Here is a 24977-nt window from a genome sequence, read left to right on the forward strand (position 1 = left end):
TCAAAATAGTTTAAATATCAAATTTAAGGGATGACACAGCCCCCAGAACCTAGCGGGCAAGTGTTGTAAATTATACCCTTGGGGCATACAAGATTTTTTACAGAAGGGATGGTCATATAAACTTTGGAGGGGGCTCATTTGATTGTAACTTGGAATTTATAGAGCCCTTTTTAAGAGTCGAGACTGATCGGAGGGCAATTAACCCTCTCTCCCAAGGCCCATCATTCTCCAAATGCATCTGATCAAAACTTTGAGATAGCTATTTTGTTCAAAATAGTTTAAATATCAAATTTAAGGGATAACACAGACCCAGAACCTAGCGGGCAAGTGTTGTAAATTATGTCATTGGGGCATACAAGATTTTTTACAGAAGGGATGGTCATATAAACTTTGGAGGGGGCTCATTTGATTGCAACTTGGAATTTATAGAGCCCTTTTTAAGAGTCGAGAGTGATCGGAGGGCAATTAACCCTCTCTCCCAAGGCCCATCATTCTCCAAATGCATCTGATCAAAACTTTGAGATAGCTATTTTGTTCAAAATAGTTTAAATATCAAATGACAAAAGTCAGGGGTTGACACAGCCCCCAGAGCCTAGGGGAAGTGTTTTAAGTTATGCCGCAGGGGTAGATAAGGCTTCATGTAAGGGGGGTCGTATAAACATCAGAGGCGGCTAATCTTATTGGAAATTTAGAGTTCTAGTTACCTTTTTAAGAGTCATCAAAAGTGATCGGCGGGCATTTGCCCCCTTCCCACACCGTCATTTCCCCAAACACATCTGATCGAAATTTTGAGACAACTATTTTGTTTGAAATAGTCCAACGACAAAATGACAAAACTTTGGGTCAAATAACCCTAAAAGACCGTGGGGAGGGGTTTGGAATATATGTCTCGGGGTCAAGGGGACTCAAATGAATAGAAATTGAAAGCTCTAGCTCCCTTATAAGGTTCAAAAGTGATCCGATGACAAATAGCGTCCCCCCACCAGCCCTAAGGCCATAAGGCTCCGATGTTTTTTTCCCAGAGGTACTTAATATGGAAGGGATGATTGTATAGACTTTGGAGGGGGCTCATCCACATGTCAAAAGTGATATGAGGGCAAACAGCCCCTAGGCCCTTTTTTCCTTAAATGTATCTGATAAAAATTCTAAAAATAATACAAAAATCAGATAATAAGAAGTCCGGGTCTAACACAACCCCCAGAACCCAGAGGCAAGTGTTTTAAGTTATGCCCCTGGAGCATATAAGGTTTTTATGTAAGAGGTGGTCGTATGAACTTCAGATGTAGCTTCTTCGATTGGAAATTGAAATTTACAGTTAAATTTTTGACAGTCAAAAGTGATCGGCGGGCATCTACCCCGCCCCACCCACACATCCTCTTTTCCGCAATTGCATCCGATTAATTCAAGATAGGCATTTTCTTTGAAATAGTCCAAGGATCAGATAGCGTAAACTTCAGGATCAAAATAACCCTCCCCCGAAAAATGGGGGAGCTAAGGGTTGTAACTTGTGTCCCGGGGGCATATAAGATTTTATGGAAGAGATGGTCATTTAAACTTCGAAGGGGACTCAAATGATTAGATGAAAGGGATGGCTTAATGAAAGGGATGTTAGTACAACTTTTGGAGAGGGCTCGTTCGATTGTAAATAGGAATATCTAGCGCCGTCTTAAAGTCAAAAGTGATCGGAGGGCAACCACACTCCCCCCCCCCACAAGGCCCTTTTTCCTCAAATGCATCCGATCAAAATTTTGAGGCATTTTGTTCAAAACAGTTTAAAGATAAAATAACAAACCTTCTTGATTTTCACAACCCCTCAGAGCCCGAGGGCAAGCGTTGTAAGTCATGCAACAGGGGCATATCAGGTTTTTATGCAAGGAGTGGTCGTGTATCATCAGTGCATATCAGGTTTTTATGCAAGGAGTGGTCGAACTTCAGATGTGGAACTTTTGATTATAAATTGAAAGTTATAGTTACCGTTTTAAGAGTCAAAAATTAACAGAGTACATCTAACACCCCTCCCCTCACAAAAACCCTCTTTTCCCCAAATGATTCTAATCCCAAATTTTAAAATAGCCATTTTGATTGGAATAGTCCAACGATTAGATAAGAAAAACTTCGGGGTTAAAATACCCCCTCACCACCGCAAGATCTCGGGGAAGAGTTGTAAAACTTATATCTGGGAGCAGATATATGTTTTTTTTTTAATGGAGAAGATAAACTTTGGAGGGAACTCAAATGACTAGTAATCGAAAGTACTAGTTTCCTATTTGAGAGTCAAAAGTAATCTGATGGCAACTAGCCCCCCCCCCACATCAACCGTATTTTCCTACCATATTTTCATATCAATGACTGGTAAATCATGGGATCTGGGCCCTGGCACTCTCAGCGTGGCCTGACCCTCCCCCTCCCCACGAAAACTTACTAAAGATATTCTATTCCAAAAATTATGGGAAAGCAGTTCATTAGCTCTTTCCAAACTGTCCAAGACACCTATATTCTATATAAGTAAGATGAATGATATTACATTCATTGTAATAAGAGTTTGGCTACTGCCCGTTTCCCTAACGGTGAAAGAATAAGTTCTACTGCGTATTTGGTACTTTACTAAAATGAATGATATTATAGATGATTTTCTTTTCACTTTTACAAATAAAATTAAAATTGCAGTGAAACCCAACCAGGTTTCACCAATAGGCCCACTAGGCTCTGTAGTTTTCACTTATTCCTGGGCCCACTAGGCTCTGTAGTTTTCACTTATTCCTGGAATTTTGGGGATTTCCTCTAAAATCTTGCAAAAACACTAGGGCCAAGAAGTGTCAAAGCTTTAATTCCGGCCCTTAGTGAAACAAAATCTTGAGCTAGTGAGCTTTCAGCAACTAATAAAACAGTATCATTATAATTGAATCTTCAGTTTCGATACACAATGATATTCGATATATATATTTGTTCTTGCCAAGACTGTTAATTTATTTTGAAATAACAAATTATTTTGAAATGGCAAATTTTGAACAGCTTGAAACTCTGGCAAACAAAAACGAGCAACAATTATTTAAAAGAAATATTTCCGAAAAAGAAGTTCTTTAAAGAAAAGTAAAGGCCATACCATAGGCAGCTGCCTAAGTAAACAGCGCAGTGGGCACAACGTATTGTTTATTTCCTTTTTTTGTTTTAGACTAGGGCACTTTGTATCGAAAAACTTTTCGTAGAAACTTCAACAAGGGCTCATTCAATTGGAAATTGAAAGTACTGGCTAGTACCCTGTACTGGAATTGAAAGGGCTAGTCAAAAGTGATTGACGGGCAACTAACCCCTCCCACGGCCACCATTTCCCTTAACACATCCAATTAAAATTTCAAGATAGCCATTTTGTACAACGTAATTTAAAGGTCCCGAAATTATGTCTTTGAGGATGACAGCCCCCCCCCTAGATCCCACAGGGCAAGGGTTGTAAGTTGTGCCATGGGGCATACAATGTATATGTACAAAGGGTGATCGAATAAACTTCGAAGGGGGCTCATTGGATCGATAATCACAAGTTATAGTGCCCTTTTTAAGATTCAGAGTGGTGGGAGGGTACATACCCCCCCCCCACTCACACACACTTCATATTTTCCAAAAATACATCTAATAGGAATTTTGAGATGGTCATTTGCTGTCTTAGAGACTTTGGAAAGAGCTCATTCGACTGGAAATTGGAAGGACTACTGTACTTTTTAACAGTCAAAAGTGATTGGAAGGCAACTAACTCCTTTCCCATGCCCACCTTTTCCCCAAATCCATTCAATACAAGTTTTTAGATAGCCATTTTGTTTAACATAATTGAAAAGTCTTGAAATTATGTCTTTGAGGGTGACAACCTCCCCAGAACCCTCAAGGCAAGGGTTGTAAGCATGGCCTGGGGTATATAAGGGTAATCGTTTAAACTTCGCAAGGGCTCATTGGATTTGTAATCAGAACTTTAAGCACCCTTTTTAAGATTAAGGGGGTGATTAGAGTGGTCAGAGGGTGGATATCCCCCCACACCTTTTATTTTCCCGAAATGCATCTGACATAAATTTTTGAACAGCTCATTCGATTAAAAGTTAAAAAAAGGTATTTTAGTAGCTAAAAGTGATTGGAGGGCAACTAACCCCCCTCCCACATCCCCCATTCTCTCAAACACATCCAATAAAAATTTTGAGATAACTATTTTGTTAAACGTAATTGAAAGATCTGGAAACTATGTCTCTGAGGATGACAAAGCCCCAAGGGCAAGGATTTTAAGTTATGTTCTGCATATAAGGTATATATGAAAAGGGTGATTGTATAGCCTTAGGAGGGGGCAAAATGGATTGAGAATCATAAGTTCTAGGGCTCTCTTTAAGACTCAGAGTTCTCAAAGGCTGGATGCCCCCCTCCACGTCTCGTATTTTCGCGAAACATATCTAATTTTAATTGTGATATGGTCATTTGTTGTCGTAGAAACTTCAAAAACAGTTAATTCAATTAGAAATTGGAAGGCCCATTGTCCTTTTTAATAGTCGAAAGTTATCAGAGGGCAACTAGCCCCTCTCCCACGCTCACCAGGTCTCCAAATACATCCAATAAAAGTTTTGAGATAGCTATTTTGTTCAACGTAATTGAAAGGTCCGGAAATTATGTCTTATATGATGGCAACCCCCCACAACCCTTAGGGCAAGAGTTGTAAGTTATTCCATGGAGGCATATAAGGTATATATATAAAGTGTAATCATATAAACTTCGGAGGAGGATTATTGGATTCGTAATCGGAAGCTCTAGTGTCCTTTTTAAAACTTAGAGTGATCGGAGGGTGGATACCCCCCCCTAAACCTAGCATTTTCCCAAAATGCACAAGATAGAAATTTTTAGGTGACCATTTATGGACGTAGAACCTTCGAAAACAGCTCTTTCGATTGGAAATTGAAAAGGCCTGTGCCCTTTTTAATAATCGAAAGTGATTGGAGGGCAACTCAACCCCCTCCCTTGCCCACCATATTCTCAAACACATCCAATCAAGATACTCATTTTGTTCAACGTAATTGAAAGGACCAGAAATTATATCTTTGAGGACGACCCCCGACAGCCATCAGGGCAAGGTAATTTTATGTCTTGGGGGCACATAAGGTATATATAAAGGGTGATCGTACAATACTTCGGAGGGGGCTCGTTGGATTGGTAATCAGAAGTTCTAGTACCCTTTTTAATATTCAGAATGACCGGAGGGTGGATAAACCCCACGCATACCTCATATATCTTCCAAATGCATCTGACAGAAATTTTGTGATTGCCACTTGTTGTCGCAGAAACTTCGAAAAGGGTTCATTCGATTGGAACTCGAAAGGGCCAGTGTCCTTTTATTAGTCAAAAGTAGTGGGAGGACAACAATCCCCCCCACACCTATCAATTCCCAAAACACATCTAATCAAAAATTTTCAGTAGCCATTTTGTTCAGTATAGTCAAAAGTTCTCGAAATTATGTCTTTGACACCCCCCCCCCCTACCTTCTCAAGACCAGAATATAATCTGTACTTTACTGAAAACACAATACATTTAAAACGTTTTCACTTCGTTTAAACTTGTTCAAAATGTTTTTACTAGATACATGAAGGAGGAAGTCATCCCCCTTGCACTCCAATTACTGCACAAGTATCTGCTGCCTTTTTTAAGAGTAACAAGAGATTGGAAGGTGAGCAGCTCTTGCCTCAAACCTATTCATTTTCCAAACGCATCCAGTCAAAACTTTGAGACAGCAATTTTGCTCATCAACTATGTCCTTAGGGATATTAGGCATGTCAACCCCTCCCCCCCAAGAATCATGCAATTGACCCGTTGTGCATTAAAACTAACTGTTGCTTAAAGTAAATCATAAGGGATTGCGTTAGATGGTTGCAAATAAGACACCTCAACAATATATCGAGAACGACTATATATATACGAGATATATATATCTTTCGTGTTCTCGTATATATATATATATATATATATATATATATATATATATATATATATATATATATATATATATATATATATATATATATATATATATATATATATATATATATATATATACGAGAACGACCAATATTAAGTTGAAACTTTTGGGGATACTACTATTACTACTTCTACTCTTACAATTTAAATAAATAAAAAAGTGCAAGTGTATTGAGGTTGTCAAAGAGAATAAATAAAATCTTCTGGGAATGATATTAAGTTCCATTTTTCAGGTCAACTTCAGAAGCTAAATAATTAAATTAATAAAATACTGTTTGTGTCAGAATTAAAAATTGTTGAATAGGCTGCTCCAACATATAAATAACAACCAATACTATGAATTCTTATAGAAGAAAACTGAAAAGATGCATAATATTTTTTTCCATTAAAAGAACATGTCAATAAAAAACGACTAGAAAATAATTAAAAAACTTTTTCCACACGACAAGTTTTTCAAAAAAAAAGTGAAGAGCTCCATTAAGCAAAAATGAAAAAAAATAAATTCAAATAATCTTCCAAGCGTAAAACTACCAAAAAACCACTATCAATAAATAAATGAAACTTAAAACGAACAGCAATTACAATAAATAGCCGAGTCAAACTCAAAACGAGCAAAAGTTAACATGAGTAGGGCTGATAACCCCTATGCCTTCCTTCTCAAGACTAGAACACAATTTGCGCTTTACTGAAAGCAAAGTACGTTTGAAATGTTTTCACCTTTCTTACTTTCATAAATGAAAAGATATCAAAACCTTAACAAAGAAGTGTCAGTATGTCTATTTAACTGAAAATCCGCAGTCATTTGTTTGCTTGTTTTTTCAGTAAAGCACAAATTGTGTTTTGTTTTAGGGGTTTTTACTTTTTTTGGAAAAATTTTCTCGTGGAAAAAGTTTTTTAAGTTAATTAAATTTAAAATCAGAAGAAATAGAAACCTACAACAACCCAAACTCAAAATAACCAGAAGTCGCTATTAGAAAATAAAATGAATATGCAAATCAAGCTCGAAACGAACAAAAATCGCTAGAACCGAGAGCTTGGGTTTTGCCTGCTTTCCCACTGTAAAAGTCTAAAACCAACTGCATCATTGACGCTTTATTGAGAACCAATTATGTTACAAATATTTTTTTTTTTGTAGTTATTGCAACGTTGAAGATAAATGTAAAATTTACAGTAAAATTAAATTTTGAACTGGTGAGCTTTCAGCAATTAAAGTTTAATTTTATTAGTTTTTTCAAGACTGTTCAAGACAAATATAGCTTCACTAAAAACAAGAGTCGGATACTGCCCCTTTCCCTAACACTAAAAGTATAATGCCTCTTGCGTCATTGGTGCTTCAGTTACAATAGTTATTACAACATTGAAAATGAAAATAAAATTAAAGTGAAATAAAATCTTGAACTGATGATCTTTCAATAATTAAAAGCATTATATCAAACATTCAGTTTGATTTTATTTCTACTTTCCAAGACTATTCAAGGCACATATAGTTTTCCACCATTATGTTTGAAAAAAAGAGCTTCAAAAGGTTAAAAGAATCATAAGCCCCCCGCGAGTTTCAAACTAACAATGTAATATTTTAAATTAACTATTTTGAAGCACTATGCTAAATATTTTAGAGAAAATCCATTAAGATCTCCTCGACGTACCCCCTTCCCAAGATAAAAGTCATTTTGGGGATTAGATGCGACAATTCCTATCTAAGTCGAACTGGAAAACATCCTGTGTCGAGATAAATCTCAAATAAATAGGACAAATATGTTTTCAATTCTAGGGAGGGTATTTTATTCATTTTTTTCAAATGTTTGAATTAAATTAACAAAAAGGGAAACATTTTTTAACGAAAATGCAAAAAAAAGTCTGGAGGAAACACTCACGTTTCTGTGCAGGCGTATGTAGAATTGAACAATAAGCGAAATTTATTAACTGCAGCAGCCAACAGGCGGTACTTGTGTATTATTCAGAACACACTTAATAAGTGAAGTTAGGTTGCGTGACCTAACTTCACTTATTGAAACAAACTGAAGTGAAACAAACTCGTGAAACAAACTGCGATGCAGGTATATTTTATGAGAAAATCTGGTTTCATAGCCACAAAGACAAAACTCAAAGACAAAAGATTAGGCTAGGTTAGAATTTTAAGTTGTAATTTTACAATTTTCCTAATAAAGTATTATACTTTCATCATATTTTGTTTTATTTCATTAGCTTTATCAAAAGTTTAGGCTATATATTTGCACATTTAGGGGGGGGGGGCATTATATCAAACACCTAACTTAACGTATCCTAACCACCTCTACATATAGAATGTCTAATTAAAATGTACCTGCATCGTAGTTTGTTTCACGAAAGAACCTAGCTTCACTTATTGAATGTGTTCTGAATAATACACAAGTACCCAACAGGCTTGCCAAGAGGTTGGGTCATGAAAGTATTACACTTTGGTTTAATCCACAAGGAAAAAGTGTCACATTTGCTATCGTGGATACTAAAGCTGTACAAAAATTGAATAAATAATTTATTAATAGCTAGGTATGTACATAGGCACCCAACCTGTTTCTGACCAGGGTAAATCACCTAACCTTTTCTTTGGTTTATAAATTGGAATCGTTTCGTATCCATTCAGTTCACTTGCACGTGCTGAAATGTATCTTCTGTCGTTCTTTTGATTAGGATCATAACCAGAAGGATTATCCTTAACAACTGAAACCAGTCGGACTTTAGACTTGAAGCCAATTGGATAGGTAGGCCTCTGTTTAATCGCTTTGTTCTCTTTATAAATAGGCTTGTACTTGTATTTTGGTGCGTAGGTTGGTTTGTAGGCAGACTTGTATTTGTCATATGACGGTGCATAGGTCTTCTTATAAGCAGTTTTATATTGGTTATATGACGGTCTGTAGCGTGGTTTATCAATAGAATTATATTGGTCGTACTTGGTTTCAGGACTTTGATTAACGCCTGACTTATAATCATAGCTCTGGCTGTAAGTTTGTCTTTCGTATTTTGCTTCTCCGATGTAGGATACATCAGCCCGATATCCGTTGTGATCAGATATGTATTTCACCACTTGTAGTCGACCGTCTGGAAGATTTACAAAGTATTCCCCGGTTGTTGCGTAGCCATCATTTTTCTCTTTGTGTCCAAAATCGTTATAGTTGTAAGGATCATTGACTTTATATGCAAAAGAGTAGGGCATCCCTTTTTCCTGAAAAAATACTTAGTAAAATAAGTAATAAAAAATGACGCAGAAAATATTCTTTTTAATGTTCCTAAAGTTTAGCTAGAATCTCATTTCTAGACACTTGTCTGGCCAGAAATGAATTTCTAGGCAACTACCATTCCCAAGAAGAATTCAGTGCTTAGCTAAAACTACAATTTTAGTTTCAAATGAATTGCATTTGTCATTTCCAGCCAATGAAGACAACTTATGCGGGTAAAACTTTCAAAATTGTAATCCCTGTTTTTTACTATCTCAGTAACTTTGAATTTATTAACGTTATAAAAGAGAAAACGTATCAATATCTGAGATAATGGATGAGAAAAGTCAAAAAATTGCCTTAGTGTGCTTCACTGTCTTGTCTGGTGTTGAATATTGGCTTAAAATGAAAAACACCTAATAAGAAAACTTGACACATATTGATTGGCTGTAATCGAAAATCCTAGACTTTGAGTTCTCGAGTCTACAACTGGATGCTTAGCTGCAACTTGTCTAGCCAAGCACTACATTTTACTTGTGAACGGTAGTTGTCTAGTCATTAATTTTTGGCCAGATACATGTCAAGACATGGGATTCTAGCTAGACATGCATGTGAACGCCGCTTAAGTCTAATTATCAGAAAAATGCCAGATCTACAATATTTTTGGCAAACAAATGAATAAGTTGGAAAGGAGTTTTACAACTGGTAAATAGATGCAAATACGAATATGGATACATTTTCTCTTTACTTTTTAGTTTACTTTCATTACCTCTTTTCCAAATGGCTATTATAGTGGCTCCTTTTTTTGCTATCGTTGTTGAAGTTTTGACAAGAAAAAATCCCGCTGCTTAAAATGAAAATTGTTTTCGGTAAAGCGTAAAGGACACTCTAGCCCTTAAATGGCTTAGGGGGCGTTAGCCCTACTCCTCTTTATGGTAGTTTTTGTTCGCTTATGTTTGACTTCATTATTCGTTTTAATTTCCCAAGAATTTGTGGTACTTTATGGTAGCCCTTTAACTCCTCTTTATGGTAGTTTTTGTTCGCTTATGTTTGACTTCATTATTCATTTTAATTTCTCAAGAATTTATGGTACTTTATGGTAGTCCTCTCACTCCTCTTTATGGTAGTTTTTGTTTGCAGTTATTTATTAATAGTAAATTGTATTTATTGAAAATTTGAAATATTATTTTACATTTATCCAGCTCGTCTTTGGTTTAATGTAGCTCTTTACTTTTCTTTGCAAAACTTCTTTTTTTGATAAAAAGTTTTTATTTAGTTAAAACACTTTAAAATTTGATTCTTTCAATGTACATATTGTTATCAAAATCATTTTTGAGAGTTTCGGTTACCATTAGCACGAGTCACTACTTACAGTTTATTACTGAATGATACACTAAATAAAAACATGAATGATACACTAAAAGCTCTTTACTTTTCTTTGCAAAACTTCTTTTTTTGATAAAAAGTTTTTATTTAGTTAAAACACTTTAAAATTTGATTCTTTCAATGTACATATTGTTATCAAAATCATTTTTGAGAGTTTCGGTTACCATTAGCACGAGTCACTACTTACAGTTTATTACTGAATGATACACTAAGAATAATAATAATAATTTAGTTGTGTCCTCTATATACAAAAATAGGTGGCAGGGTAGTAAATGAAAAAAAAAAAACACAAAGCACAGGAGAGACAAACACACACACACAAAAAAAAAGGGGGACAAGAATGACTTAAGGACAATAATAATATTGTCACTCAGCGAAAACACAAAGCAAAAGAAAAAATAATTTCATTAATAAAAAAAATACTTTAACTTGGCCTAATAAAACTCAAGGGAAAGTCAACTATTTTATCAAACAGCTTACGGAACCTAATTGATGCTTTAAATTCTTAAACAAAAAACAAAAAGTCTTTTAGTACTTTAAAAAAGGGTCTTATTGTTTTAATTAAACGGATCTTGTGTTTCAAGAGTCGTTCTTAAAGAATTGGGACAAAATTCAAACTTTAGCGTAAAGACTAATGTGTTGAGGAGGAGTAACCCCCCTCACATGTGTAATAATTTCTGTTCGTTTTAATACTTAACATTGCGCCTTACTTTCAGTTGAAGAAACTTGCTTCCCTTATTTGATTTCTGATCATTTTCTTTGTAATGCCAGGAAATCTGGCTCCACCTCCACGGATGTATTCTCAAGACAATACAATCTTGGTGAAAATTTACCACTGGCAATTGCCCTTGATATCTCCACGCGTAAAATTGAGGCGACAATTAGAAAGCTAGACATAAAATAAGTTTCGTATGGGAATTCAGACGAATTCCCTCAGTTAAAATTTCCCCTAAGAAATTCACCCCCTGGAAACTTCCGTCTTCATGTTAAATTCTCCCAGTCGAAAACCACCAAGCACGAAATATGTCCCCTCCCCCAACCCAAAAAATATATGCATGCTTCCCAACAACAAATACAGCACGTAAACAACGGACAAGTTTTTATAACTAAAGACCTTTCCCCAGGGGCTGTGGGGTTCATGATAACTCCAAATACTTATTTGGCCTTTCAACTATTGCTATCTCACAATTTTGATCAGACTATTTTGAGAAACAAGTGGTGTAGGAGGGGGCCTAATTGCCCTCCAGTGTTTCGTCCACTCAAAAAAGGACACTAGAACTTTTAATTGCCGTTCGAAGGAGCCCTCACCCGATATTCTAGGGCCACTGAGTCGTTACGATCATTCCTGGGGAACACAACATACAAATAAACACGCATCCGTGAATTTTCTTCAGGCAAAAAATACAAAATTCCTCATTTTTGCAGATGGGAGCTTGAAACCTCTTCAGGAAGGTTCTCTGATACGCTGAATCTGATGCTGTAATTTTCACTAAGATTCTAAGGCTTTTAGGATGTGTTTCCACTTTTTTTGAAAATAAGACAAATTTTCTCAGGCTCGTAGTCTTTGATGGGTATGACTAAACGTATTGAAACTTATATATTTGAAATCAGCATAATAAGCCAATTCTTTTGTTTTGTCTATTGGTATCAAATGCCGCATTTAGAGTTTCCATTATTATTGAGCCGGGTATTATTGACCCACGAACAGTGTGATAAAAGCTTGTTGTGATTTAAGGATGGGCAAATCCTTACTTTTTCAGTAACTGACCCAACATTGCGGTATTCCCTTGTATTTTGTATCTAATGTATAAATACACTGTATTTGATTTTTTTTTGGCACACTTGGCCCTCTTGAAAGTGTAAGGCACCACCAAAAGAAATTCTCTGTAGTGCCCACAGCATTCACCATCTTTGACAGAATTAAACGTCAAGACATGTGTCGGATTAACTGGTAATGAAAAGCAAATAAAACAATAAATGAACTTATAGAATCGTCAGTTGAGTGGTGGCTTAATTTTTTTTTGGGCATTTGACACCTAGAATTCAATACTTCTCTCTTATTTTTACTGAAAAACGCTTTTTTTTTATTTTCGTTGAAAAAAATAAAAAAAACGACACAATTACTACCCTTTATGAAAAAAAAATGAGAAATTCTATTCTCTCTTTTGTCTCCCACATTTTAGTGTGTTGACACCATTGAGCTTGAGCTTTCACGTTCATTTAGGACAAGAAAATAAAAAGATGCATTAATTCTTTCTCATACTTACATAGTTTTCGTAGTCATATTTTTGCTGGACTGTAGATGCAACATATAAGGAAATGAGAAAAAAGAGACATGACTGCGAAGCCTGCAAAATAAGGAAGAAATATTATAGAAGGTTGTATCTGCTGTTTTATGCTATCTTACTTTCAAGCATCTTTATGAAAGAATGGGGAGGGGTAGTCTGGAGCAAAGCCAAACAGTAATATTAGACCGGACGACGTAAAATCAAAGTTTATGTTGCTTCAAGAGGTTTTCAGCCTTTATGATTATTGATAGTATAATCCCAGAATCATATTGACTACAACTTAGGGACACCTCTCTCCAGACAGTTCAAAATGGATACAGATCCTCCAAAGGAGCAACTGGGATATTTAATCTTACTTTGACAAAGATAGGCATAGACCCAATAGCCTCTTATTCTCGATGCATTAATGACGATAATGTCCCAATGTATTACGTAAGAGATACTGCGACTTTATTACAGAGAAGGCTCGGGGGTTAGGTATTCTTGCCTACTCTGTAGGGAGGCTGGAGATGGGCTGATTCTTTTTTTGAATAGATGTCTAATATTGGTAAATTTGAGGGGTAAATTCTTCCGAGAGGCCTTGTCGTTTGTCCTTGGTATTTTAAGGTCTACTCTGAGGAATTTAATTATTGCACTAGGATGTTTTATAAATAATGGCATAGAAGCATGAAAGGCAGTGAATTAGATTTGTTGAATGTTATTTTATTTTATTTTTTTTTTACGTGGCTACTTGCTGTTAAATATATATACTTTAGTATGTATGTGTGTATACGAGTATTAAATGAGCTATTACTTGATACAAAGATACAAAACCCCTTCTGGTAATTGTTCTGATGAAGACGCATCAACAATTAGGACTCATACTCTGAATTTTTACCAGCTTTTATTGAGATCTGATTAAATTTCATAGCGACATATCTCGAGGTGACAGAATTATAAGAATCACCTCCTACAACAGAGAATAGAATTTGCACCTTAAGGGTAAAAATTAGAACACTATATCTTATTTCATCTAAGTGCATTTTGGATTAGAAGTCCCTTCTACTAGACTACTTTTCCTAATATTTAATTAGCTACAAAAATTAGAAAATGACTGGAAAACTTTGCTAAATCAAAGAAAATTTCTTCTTCGTTTCATGATCATCACGCTGATATATATTTTTTTCAATTATGTCTTTTACCGTATGTAAAAAAAAAGTGCGCAGTTATTTATTTTGTTACGCTTTAATTGGTAATGCAAGTAAATTACTCGAAGCGAAAGTTATTTGTTAACAATCAATTGAGTCTTGACCTTAGACTTGAGTGTCTTAATTTTCAACGACGTTAATTAAAATAAAAATTAAAAGGGAAACCGCAACTAAATTACTTAATTAACTCTGCAGAAGTTGTTGTTTTCTTATGCTCTTCAGAATACTTAAAAATTCATACGAATAGTTTAATTTTTATCCATGTTGAACATGACCACCTGCTTTTTGAAGTAAGTTTTTTCAAACGGTTTAGTCCAATGAACAGTATCTTTTTATATAAAATTCATTCAGTTTAAGTTTATAGATTAAAAGTTGTAAGCATAAGAACATTTGCAAAATGATAAAAAAGGCTTTCTAAAATATTGGAAACCCATTTGTAAAAAGGGATAAAGTATTAACACAACCATTTCATGATTTTCAACTTGTCTGAATGACCTAAAGTAGATATTCATGCACCAAACTAGAAAAAATCTTGCTTTCCCTCATATATAACAAGATACACGAAAAATACGGTTCCATCCCACTTTCTTGAGCTATAACAAAAGAAATATGAAATTGCTGGGAAAAATTTTACAGATGGCAATGACAGACAGCCAAGAGTGTTATTTTTTACAGTGCATTTAGGACAAAATGAAAACCAGGTCATCCCTGATTGGGATAGAAAAGGTCGTAAGGAACGGTTTAAGGAAAGTAAGAACCTCGGGAGAGGGGCTGAAGAGTGAAGAGTTAGATATTTTAGGGGGAGAGGGGAGCAGGTTTCTTAGCTTCAGGTGATTTGGTGCAGAAGTGAGTTGTTAGTAGTAACAGCAGTAATAGAATAGTCATAGATGTATGTTTATATATTAATTACCAATGGCGATCACTATGGATTTTGTTGTCATGAGTGGTCGCAGAATTTTGAGAAGGTGTCATTCGAATGCAAATTGAGAGCTCCAGGGCCTGTCTAGGCAACAGAAGTGATTCCAAAACAGTGAAGTACAGATTCCTGCTATTCTGTTCTGCAAAACAACAAATTTGACCCGGGTGGTTGCTAATTTGTCCCTATATAATTTTCTAGTCGCAAAATGAACATTGTTGCAGACCGTTTATCCCACAGTGCTAATAGCTAGATAGCTCCAACAGCACATTGGTCACATTAATGTGCTAACAACTGTATTAGTGCTGTACTAAGAGCTGTAACAGCACATATCATATTTGCACACCAAGTGCTAAGAATGGACCTAATTTTCAAGATCTGGGATGTTCTGTAGAGCAATATGGGAATTTAACCCATTATTTCCCTTCTTCTGAAGAACTCTGAACTAAGCGTACATTATAGGTGACAATTCACCTATTATTTAAGAAATACAATAAGTAATGGAAAGTTTGCATCTACAGTGATAAGAAATTTAGTTTCTACGTAAAGAGCGGGAGCTGAACGGAGGCGATAGCCTCTCTCATATTTTGGAAAGTTCTGTTTTATTTTATAGAGCAACTAAACTAAAGTCAGTTATTATTCTCGAAGTACTGCAACTCAAAACACTTAATATTAGTGCACAAGAGAATGGTTGAGAGGTGGTAGCCTCACAGTTGTTACATAACTCCAGATATATTATAGAAACTGGATTAAAATACAATTTAATGGTAATAAAAAGCGACACGAAAACATAAGACAATTATCAATTATTTTATATAAATGACTTAGTGCTCCAGATAAACCTTTTTTAGAATGTTTCAAGAGTATATGCTCTAATACAAGGGTAATGTGAAAAAAAGCTTTAATTGTTTGCAACAATGCTTTTAGAATGCAAGAACGTACAATTCGCAACTGTTGTAAACATCGAGATTTTCACACAAACTTTTTTTAAGGCAATCGGCAAGTAGAACACTTGCATTTGTCACATGGTTATATTTGTATACACTCTTGGCTAGTGCTTTCAGTAAACCACTATTTACACTTCATTGTAAAGAGTGGGGTAAGGAGGGCGGCAGTTTCTCTCTTATATAAAACAATCTTGTTCGATTTCAATTTTAATGTCTCTCTTTATTTTAATTTGAAATTTTTTTGTATTTAATTTGTTATTTTTTATTTATTAAATTTTGCATTTTTTCAAAGCGGAATCATACGACATTCACAAACCTAAAAGTCATCTGTAACGGGCATATTTGGATGCTTATGAGTACTCAGGGATAGTTTTAAGCTTATTAAATTTGCGTAAATCTTCTGAAGCAAATGCATTCGGATTGTTCATGCAAGCACGAAACTAATTGAAGAAGAAAATCAGAGAATAAAATAATAACTTAGCTTTAAAAATGCACTTTTTGTTTTGAAAACTTGGCCTGAGTTTTCATTTACTGTTTCATTTTATAATTATAATTAGAAAAAGTAGTTTTTCTAAAAAAAAAAATGCTTAAAATCACTAAATAGTACGGAAATTAGATCCTGATTGTTCGTTATTTTCATCCCAAGGTCTGTCTTAGATTATTCTTTCTTATTCAAGCATAGAAATCAATTAGAAATATTGAGTTATAATAAATTATAAAAATTGCTTCATATAGAATTTCGCCACTATTCATAGGCAGCGGAGTAGCACTACCTATGTAAGAAGCGATGTCGACACAATGTATTTTTTTCACCAAGGACCTTCGCATTGTCGCATAAACTTTGAAAGGAACTCATTCGATTGAAAATTAGAGGTTCTAGTGCCATTTTAAGAACCAAAACAGATTGGAGGGCAACCAGCCCCCCTCACCCCCCATGCACATCATTTTCCCAAACTTATCCAATCAAAATTTTGAGATTGCTATTTTGTGCAGCATATTTGAAAGTCCAGTAATTATGTCTATAGGGATGTCAAGCCCCGTCACAGCCCCCAGGAAAAGGGCTATAGGTTATGCTCCCATTGTTAACATAGAAATTAGCACCGAATGTGCGGTCGCATAAACTTCAGAGGGGGCTCATTTGATTGTAAATAAGGAGTTCTGGTGTCCTCTTCAAAGAGTCAAAAGTGATTGGAAGCGAAGAAGCCCACCACCCTCTTTTCCACAAATGCACCGGACCGAAATTTTAAGATAGCCATTTTGTTCGAAATAGTCCAAAGATCATGTAATAATGCCTCTAGGGTCAAACCCCTCCCCCTGATCTTGGATGTAAGAGTCGTAAATTATGCCCCGATGGTATATTCGGTTTATAATAGCAGTAGCATAAGTATGCAATTATTGTCGTTTGGTTTGTTTAACATCTGCCACAACAATCCATGTAATTTTCAGCTTCAATTATCAAACGGCTCCCAAGATATAGCTAATACGCCCTTTTGAAAACCTTTATACGCATGTGTGTTGAGACTTAGTTCACCTTGGCCCTCAGAACTCCTTGCATCCTTAGGCATAACTGTAATAGTAGTCTCAGTAGTAGTATTTGCACTAGCAGTACTAGTAGTAGTATTAACAGTAATAGCACTAGCACTATTAGCAGCAGCAATATTGACATATTGCCTTTTGGTCAGTTGAAAATTCTCTTCATCAAATCCTGGAAGTTGCAACTTATTGTAGTTCGCCGTTGCTATGGCATTGCTGATATGCCCTTTTATTAACCTGTATATTCATATACTTCCTGAGATTTCCTTCTTAATATTCTTAGCCTCATAAATAGCTGCAATAGAAGAAGTAGTTGGAGTGGTAGTAGTATTAATAGTAGTAGCAGTAGTTTTAATAGTAGTAGTGTTATAAGTAGTAGCGTGCAAATATTGTCTTTTGGTTAACCAATCATCCCCTTGAAGTATTATCTGACAGTTCCAACGTAATACTCATATCCACTCTTGAGATCAGTGCTGCAACAAGTACTCCAAATTTTTACGTAAGTATCAAGTATTAAGTACTCATTGTTTTTTTTACTTAAATATCAAGTAATAAGTACTTTCCAAATTCTTACTTAAGTATCAAATATCAAGTACTTGCCAAAATTGTACTTAAGTAATACTTCAACTACTACTTCAAGTATTTATTCTATATATATATATATATATATATATATATATATATATATATATATATATATATATATATATATATATATATATATATATGTATATATATATTAAGTAAAAAAACAAGTTTTTTAAATGAAAGTAAGGAGCAACATTAAAATTTAAAACGAATAGAAATTAATCCGTATATGAAAGAGGCTTTTCCTCCTCAACGCCTCGCTCTTTACGCTAAAGTTTCTACTGTTTTAAAAATAGAGTTAAGAGAAAGAGTCAAACTTTAGCGTAAAGAGCGAGGCGTTGAGGAGGAAAAGCCCCTTTCATATACGGAGTAATTTCTGTTCGTTTTAAGTTTTAATGTGGCTCCTTACTTTCATTTAAAAAAAAAAAACTTGTTTTTTTTTATTTAATTTTTGGACGTTTTTGAATTAATACATGTTTTGATCTTGGCTCTTCGCACATAAATAATTAAAACCAAATTTGCATATTTATTAATTGCAATTAATCGGAAGATTTTGAGAGAAAAGGAGCGAGGGAGGAGGCCTAGTTGCCCTCCAAGTTTTTGATTACTTAAAAAAGCAACTAGAACTTTTAATTTTTTACAAACGTTTTCATTGGTAAAAAATGTACGTAACTTACGAATTAACTTACGTAACCAACTTCTATATTCGTATGTTTTTATTGCGTATATGAGGGGTTCTACTCTCGTCGATACCTCGCTCTTTACATTAAAGCTTAGATTCTGTCCCAATTCCTTAAGAATGACCTTCGAATCACAAAGACCGTCGAATAAATAGCTGAAATTACTAAAAATACTTTAGCGTAAAGAGTGAGGTATAACGAGGAGGTAAACCTCTAATAATTTTTTGTTTGTTTCAAGTTTTAATGCTGCTGCTTACTTTCAGTAGAAAAAACTTTTCATATATATTTTTTCATTGTTTTTTTTTCAAATAATACTAAAAAATCCTGCGCCCCCTTCATTAAAATTCTCTTCCCCCATGAGAAGTTTCTCCATGGAAATATCCTCCCACATAACCCCCCATCAAATCTCCCCCCGAAACAAAAAAAAAATCCCCCTGAAAACGTCTGTACAGTTCCCAGTAAACATCAGTGTATGTAAACACAGGTCACAGTTTGTAACTTGCAGCCCCTCCCACGGGGACTGCGGAGGTATAAGTCGTCCCTAAAGATATAGTTATTGGATTTTTTGACTATGGTGAATAAAATTCTTCACAGAATTTTGATTCGGTGAAGTTTAGGAAAAATGAGCGTGGGAGGGGGCCTAGGTGCCCTCCGATTTTTTTGGTCACTTAAAAAGGGCATTAGAACTTTTGATTTCCGTTAAAATGAGCTCTCTCGCGACATTCTAGGACCACTCAGTCGATACGATCTCCCCTGGGAAAAAAATAAACAAACAAAAAAACAAATAAACACGCATCCGTGATCTGTCTTCTGGCAATAAATGCGAAATTCTACGTTTTTTGTAGATAGGAGCTTGAAACTTCTACAATAACGTTCTCTGATACGCTGAATCTGATGGTGTGATTTTCGTTAAGATTGTATGAAAATTAGGGGGTATTTCCCCCTATTTTCTAAAATGAGGCAAATTATCTCAGGCTCGTAACTTTTGATGGGTATAATTGATCTTGATGAAACTTGTATATTTAAAATCAGCATTAAAATGCGATTCTTTTGATGTAACTATTGGTATTAAAATTCCATTTTTCAGAGTTTCGGTTACTATTGAGCCGGGTCGCTCCTTACTACAGTTCGTTGCCATGAACTGTTTGATATATATATATATATATATATATATATATATATATATATATATATATATATATATATATATATATATATATATATATTTCTGATATAAAGCTCATGCTACCTTTTTTAAAGCCATTCTGAAGGCTTCTTAGCCCCTTCTCTTTCCTAGAAAACGTCGCCTGTCATTTCTCTCTTGGAAATCTTAATCATGAACCAGAATTCTCGTTTTATCGTTTTTAACCGTTTCTCTTGTTCGGCTGGTACACACCTAATGAAGTCCAAGAAAATAATCTTAACCAATTTTCGACAAAACGGCTTGCAAGGAAAAGACTCAAAATATTTAAGAGCAGTCAAAAAACTCTTTGGATCAGAAAAACTCATTGGATCAGACATATCACATGAGATCACAGGGATTGATATCACAGGATTAACACAGTGTACGTAGTGCTGAACTTCTGGCGATTAGTGTTCAATCAAATCTGGCACGTTTGAAAAAATACAGGGTTATTCTTAAACATGTGGGAATGATGGAAAAAATATTGAAAGTACTGTTTTCCATTGTTTGGCTGGTACACACCCAACGAAGTCCGAAAAATAATCTGAACCAATTTTTAACACAACAACGTGAAAGAAAAAGACTATCAAAACAATTAAGTGCTGTCAAAAAAACTTCTGATTGGATCAGACTGATCACATGAAAGGATTAATACAGTGCATATAGAGTTGGACTTCTGGCGATTAGTGTTCAGTCAAATCTGGCACGTTTGAAAAAATACAGGGTTATTCTGAAACACGTCCGAATGGTGGAAAAAATATTGAAAATAGAAAAATAAACTTTGAATTGGCTTTAAAACAGATAAAAGGTAATAAAGTAGTTCATTCTCTGATTCAATAAGTAAAAACCTTAGCAACAAAAAAAAACAACTCAAATTTAAAAGTAAGGAGCCAAGTGAGTCAGTTGCAGACTTTTTTAACAAGAGAAATTAAAACTCAATAATCAAAAATCAATAATCAATTGAAGGCATGTCTCGCCCTCGGCACCTTTACAAGGAAACTGCCTCGAGTTTTCAATTTAAATTTCAGACACGCTATGAAAATGTATGGCATCTATATCCTATGACTGGTTCTCACTCAAGCAAGTCGCATGGTGTGTCGTCAATTCAGATGGTCGGCAAAACTCCCTGCAAACATCTATTTATATAAAAATAAGTTATCTGTCTTTGTGTCTGTCTGTCAGGTGACGGCATGTTTCTGTGTCGACTGGCGTCATGAAGTTAGTTGTCGTCATTTTTGCTATGACGGTGACGTCATTAAAGATATTTAAGACATATATGTTCACGTAGAAATCTATTAATGTTTAAGTTTAAAATGAATGATGAACTTACAATGGCAAAAGCCGATGAAAATGCTCAAAGAGTCTATGCCAAAAAACTTGCTGCTGATAGAGAAAGTCAGAAAAGAAAGCTTGCCGAGGAATCAAAAGAACAGCAAGGAAATGTATGCTTGCCTGAAAAATTCTAATTTATGGGCACACGTAAAAATATTAAAATTAACTACAAATATGCGTGTCCGATTGCAAAACGATGAATCTGGTCAAACATTTTCAGATCAATTGCTGGCAATTGGAAACGGAAAGCTCCCAGTAGACTCAATTTCAGGACGTATACAACTACCTGCTGATTTCGGTAATTTAGTGACGTCCAAAAATGAATTGATTGAAAAAGTATTTCCGAATCTTCTAAAAAATTATAAAAATAATAAATGGCTAAGTGAAAGAGCGATTCTCGCACCCAAAAATATAGACGTCCACGAAATCAACAATATTGTTTTGACAAAGATTCGAGACCAGGCAGTCCTTTACAAGTCAGTCGACACAGTTTTGGAACCAAATGAAGCGGTTAATTATCCATCTGAATTTTTAAATTCCATAGATCCTTCAGGGTTTCCACCACACGTGCTACAACTAAAAATAGGCGTACCAATAATACTTTTAAGAAATATCAACCCACCAAAGCTTTGCAATGGCACGCGACTTGCCGTAAAAAAAAAACAATGGAAAACCTAATAGAGGCCACAATCTTGACAGGGCCTTTTGAGGGTGAGGCTGTTCTTATTCCTCGCATTCCCATGATTCCAACGGATCTGCCTTTTCAATTTAAAAGATTGCAATTCCCAATTCGATTAGCATTTGCAATCACCATTAACAAAGCTCAAGGTCAATCATTAGAAAAATGTGGTATAGATCTTAATACTGATTGTTTTTTCCATGGACAATTGTACGTTGCATGTTCGAGGGTCGGTAAACCTGACAATCTATTTATATGCAGCGACAATTGGACAGCGAAGAATGTTGTATATTCGCAAGTTTTACGCAGGTAATTTGTATTGTATCTATCTATCTATATAAAAACGAGTTGTGTGTATGCATGTTTGTTTGTTTGTAAAAAGAGCGTTTGCATATGACGTCATTATTAGTACATACGGCTTTGTATATGCACAGACAATGGGAAAGCCAAGAATGTTGTATATTCGCAATTTTTACGTAGTTTGAAACACATATATAAATCTATCTATATTCACAGGTGGGACACAGGGACACAACTACAATGGCGCGTAACTAATATGGCGCGTAACGACTTACGCGCGCGGGGGGATTGGGGGGGCGCGAAGCGCCCCACCAACTAGGTGTTGGGGTGGCGCGAAGCGCCACCCCAACAGCTAGTATATTATAAAATCACGGGCCTGCAGCAAGTCCGCTGATTCAGACGCATTCCATACGGATGATCAAACTGCAGAATAAATGAATGAATCAATGAATGAACTTTATTATCCGTAAAAGTATAAAAAAAAAACACAAAGTACGGAGTATTATAAATAAACCAAAACTATAAAGAGCAAGAAAAAAATTCAAACTAACAAAAGACAACATGGACTAATTATCCAGTATCAATATGGAAAAAAGGCTGCAGAGGGTCGTAAACGTGAATAAAGTAGATAGTCTTTTTACATAAATCATCATTGGAAGACCAAATCCAAGAAGTCATATCTATTAAACCAAATCGAGTTTTTTTCTGTTTTGGTGCCATTTAGGAAGCCGGAGGAGGATTTTGCGATATCTGAAATAAGTCGCACATAGAGTATGGGGATTTTTCTTACGAAACAGATGAGCCATGCCTGATAAAAACCCAAAAGCACAGGGGCGCAATAAGCGTTATAAATCATGCACAAACCGTTGTGGTTGTAACGGCAATTGTTTGGGGATATTTTTCCGTAAGTATAACGCGTAGGTTTTTCACGGCTTGATTCACTAGGGATGAAAAGGTAATGGAAAGTGTTGGACCGTAACACAGACCAAGCCAACTAACTAAAGAAGAACATGGCAGAATTGCAGTCCCAGCAATGAATGGGGCGACCGCATAAGGGTTATTGAAACCAATAAACTCGCATTTAGACGCATTAACTGACAGTCCAATCTTAGATAGCTCATTGGTTAATATAGTAAAATTGGAAAGCAATCCACAGCAAGTCCGGGCAACAAGAAGAACGTCGTCTGCATATGCAACAGAGGACAAACCAATATTACCGTAAGAAACGGAACTTTTAAGGGGACGCAGGTACGATGCAAGCACACATTTAAATATACTAGAAGACAATACAGCAGAAGTTGCAACCTATCTATTTCTAGCAGCAGTTTTCACACCATGAAGTGACAAAACTATCAGACTAAGTCGAAAATTTTTTGAGAAAAAAGGAATGAAACAGGAGCTAAGAGCTCATATGGCACTTGTGAAGAGGTCAGAAGAGCCAAGAGCTCAGATGGCATGAGCTCTAGTAAAATTATAAGAATCAATAGATTAATTTAAAAGAAAAATGAGTGGCTTGATGTTGGTCGAAATTTAAAAAAGAGCTCTGAGATACACGGTCCTTTTAAATATCAAAATTCATTAAGATCCGATCACCCATTCACAAGTTAAAAATACCTCATTTTTCTAATTTTTCCTCTCCCTTCAGCCCCCCCCCCCGATGGTTGAATCTGGGAAATAAACTTTATCAAGTCAATTTGTGCAGGTCCCTGACACGCCTACCAATTTTCATTATCCTAGCAGGTCCAGAAGTACCGAACTCACCAAAGCACTGGACCCCCCTAAACCCCAAGCACTGCTCCACAAAAATCTGGTTCAGTTGACGAGATGACAAAACTTAAAAACTAATGTCAGAAATATAAGCCCAAATTGACTACAGTATGCAACATTTAGCACAAAACAAGGGATTTTAGCTCACTGTCGACCCAGTGAACTGTGAAATAATTTCAATTTTCTTTGTTATATAACTTTTAAACAAAAATTAAACCAAGTGTTAATCGTACTATAATTTTTTTTCGTCAAAAACAATACCTTATTTCATATCCGAAAATAGGGCATGGAGCTATATCTGAGTTTATTCTAAATCTAAAGGGTGATGTTTTCTTGTACATTGCCAAAGCACAGACACACAAAAGCTATATCTGAGTTTGTTCTAAATCTAAAGGTGATGTTTTCTTGTACATTGCCAAAGCATACAAGCACAAAATTCTCCTGTCAAAGGTAAAGTATTTGAAAAACAAGTACATTAAAAGTATCTTAAGTAATAAGAATTTCGTAATCTTACTTAAGTATCAAGTAATAAGTACACCCTAGAGTTTTTACTTAAGTACAAGTACAATTAATGGAAAATTTTATTGAAGTAGTACTTCAAGTAAAAATACTTCAAGTAAGTGACAGCACTGCTTGAGATACGCCCTTTTGACAATTTTCATGCACATAGTGTTTTTTGATTCAGTTCGAATTTACCCCCAAATTTTCTCTCAAATTATTTTAATTCATGTACTTAGCGTTAATACGACTTGTATCATAACAGTAGTGGTAGTAGTAAGAATAGTAATGGTATTGCATTAGGAGCAGTAGTAGCAGCAGTATTAGTTTCAGTAGTAGGATGTATATCTTGCCTTTTGTGAGCTGAACATCCTCTCTTAATACCCCTGGATGTTTCGTCTTGATACGGTATGCCGTTCCAAAAATATTGCTGATGCGTCCTTTTGATTCCCTTTTGACAATTTTCATGCACATAGTGTTTTTTGATTCAGTTCAAATTTACCCC

General features: G+C 35.3%; 2 protein-coding genes across 2 annotated transcripts in view; one reads left to right on the plus strand and one right to left on the minus strand.

The window, feature by feature from the left end:
* Window positions 1-24977, plus strand: part of LOC136028837 (electron transfer flavoprotein regulatory factor 1-like) — a 194624-nt gene that overhangs the window by 116059 nt on the left and 53588 nt on the right. The window lies entirely within an intron of this gene.
* LOC136028836 (adhesive plaque matrix protein-like) overlaps window positions 8497-24977 on the minus strand; it is a 32529-nt gene continuing 16048 nt past the window's right edge. Inside the window, exons 2-3 of the mRNA XM_065706768.1 lie at window positions 12842-12922; window positions 8497-9196 (exon numbers count right to left, since the gene is read on the minus strand). Coding sequence (XP_065562840.1) covers window positions 8513-9196; window positions 12842-12922 — 765 coding nt within the window. The 3' untranslated portion in view covers window positions 8497-8512. The remainder of the gene's footprint in view (window positions 9197-12841; window positions 12923-24977) is intronic.

This window comes from Artemia franciscana, chromosome 7, assembly GCF_032884065.1.
Source record: "Artemia franciscana chromosome 7, ASM3288406v1, whole genome shotgun sequence".
Taxonomy (NCBI): domain Eukaryota; kingdom Metazoa; phylum Arthropoda; class Branchiopoda; order Anostraca; family Artemiidae; genus Artemia; species Artemia franciscana.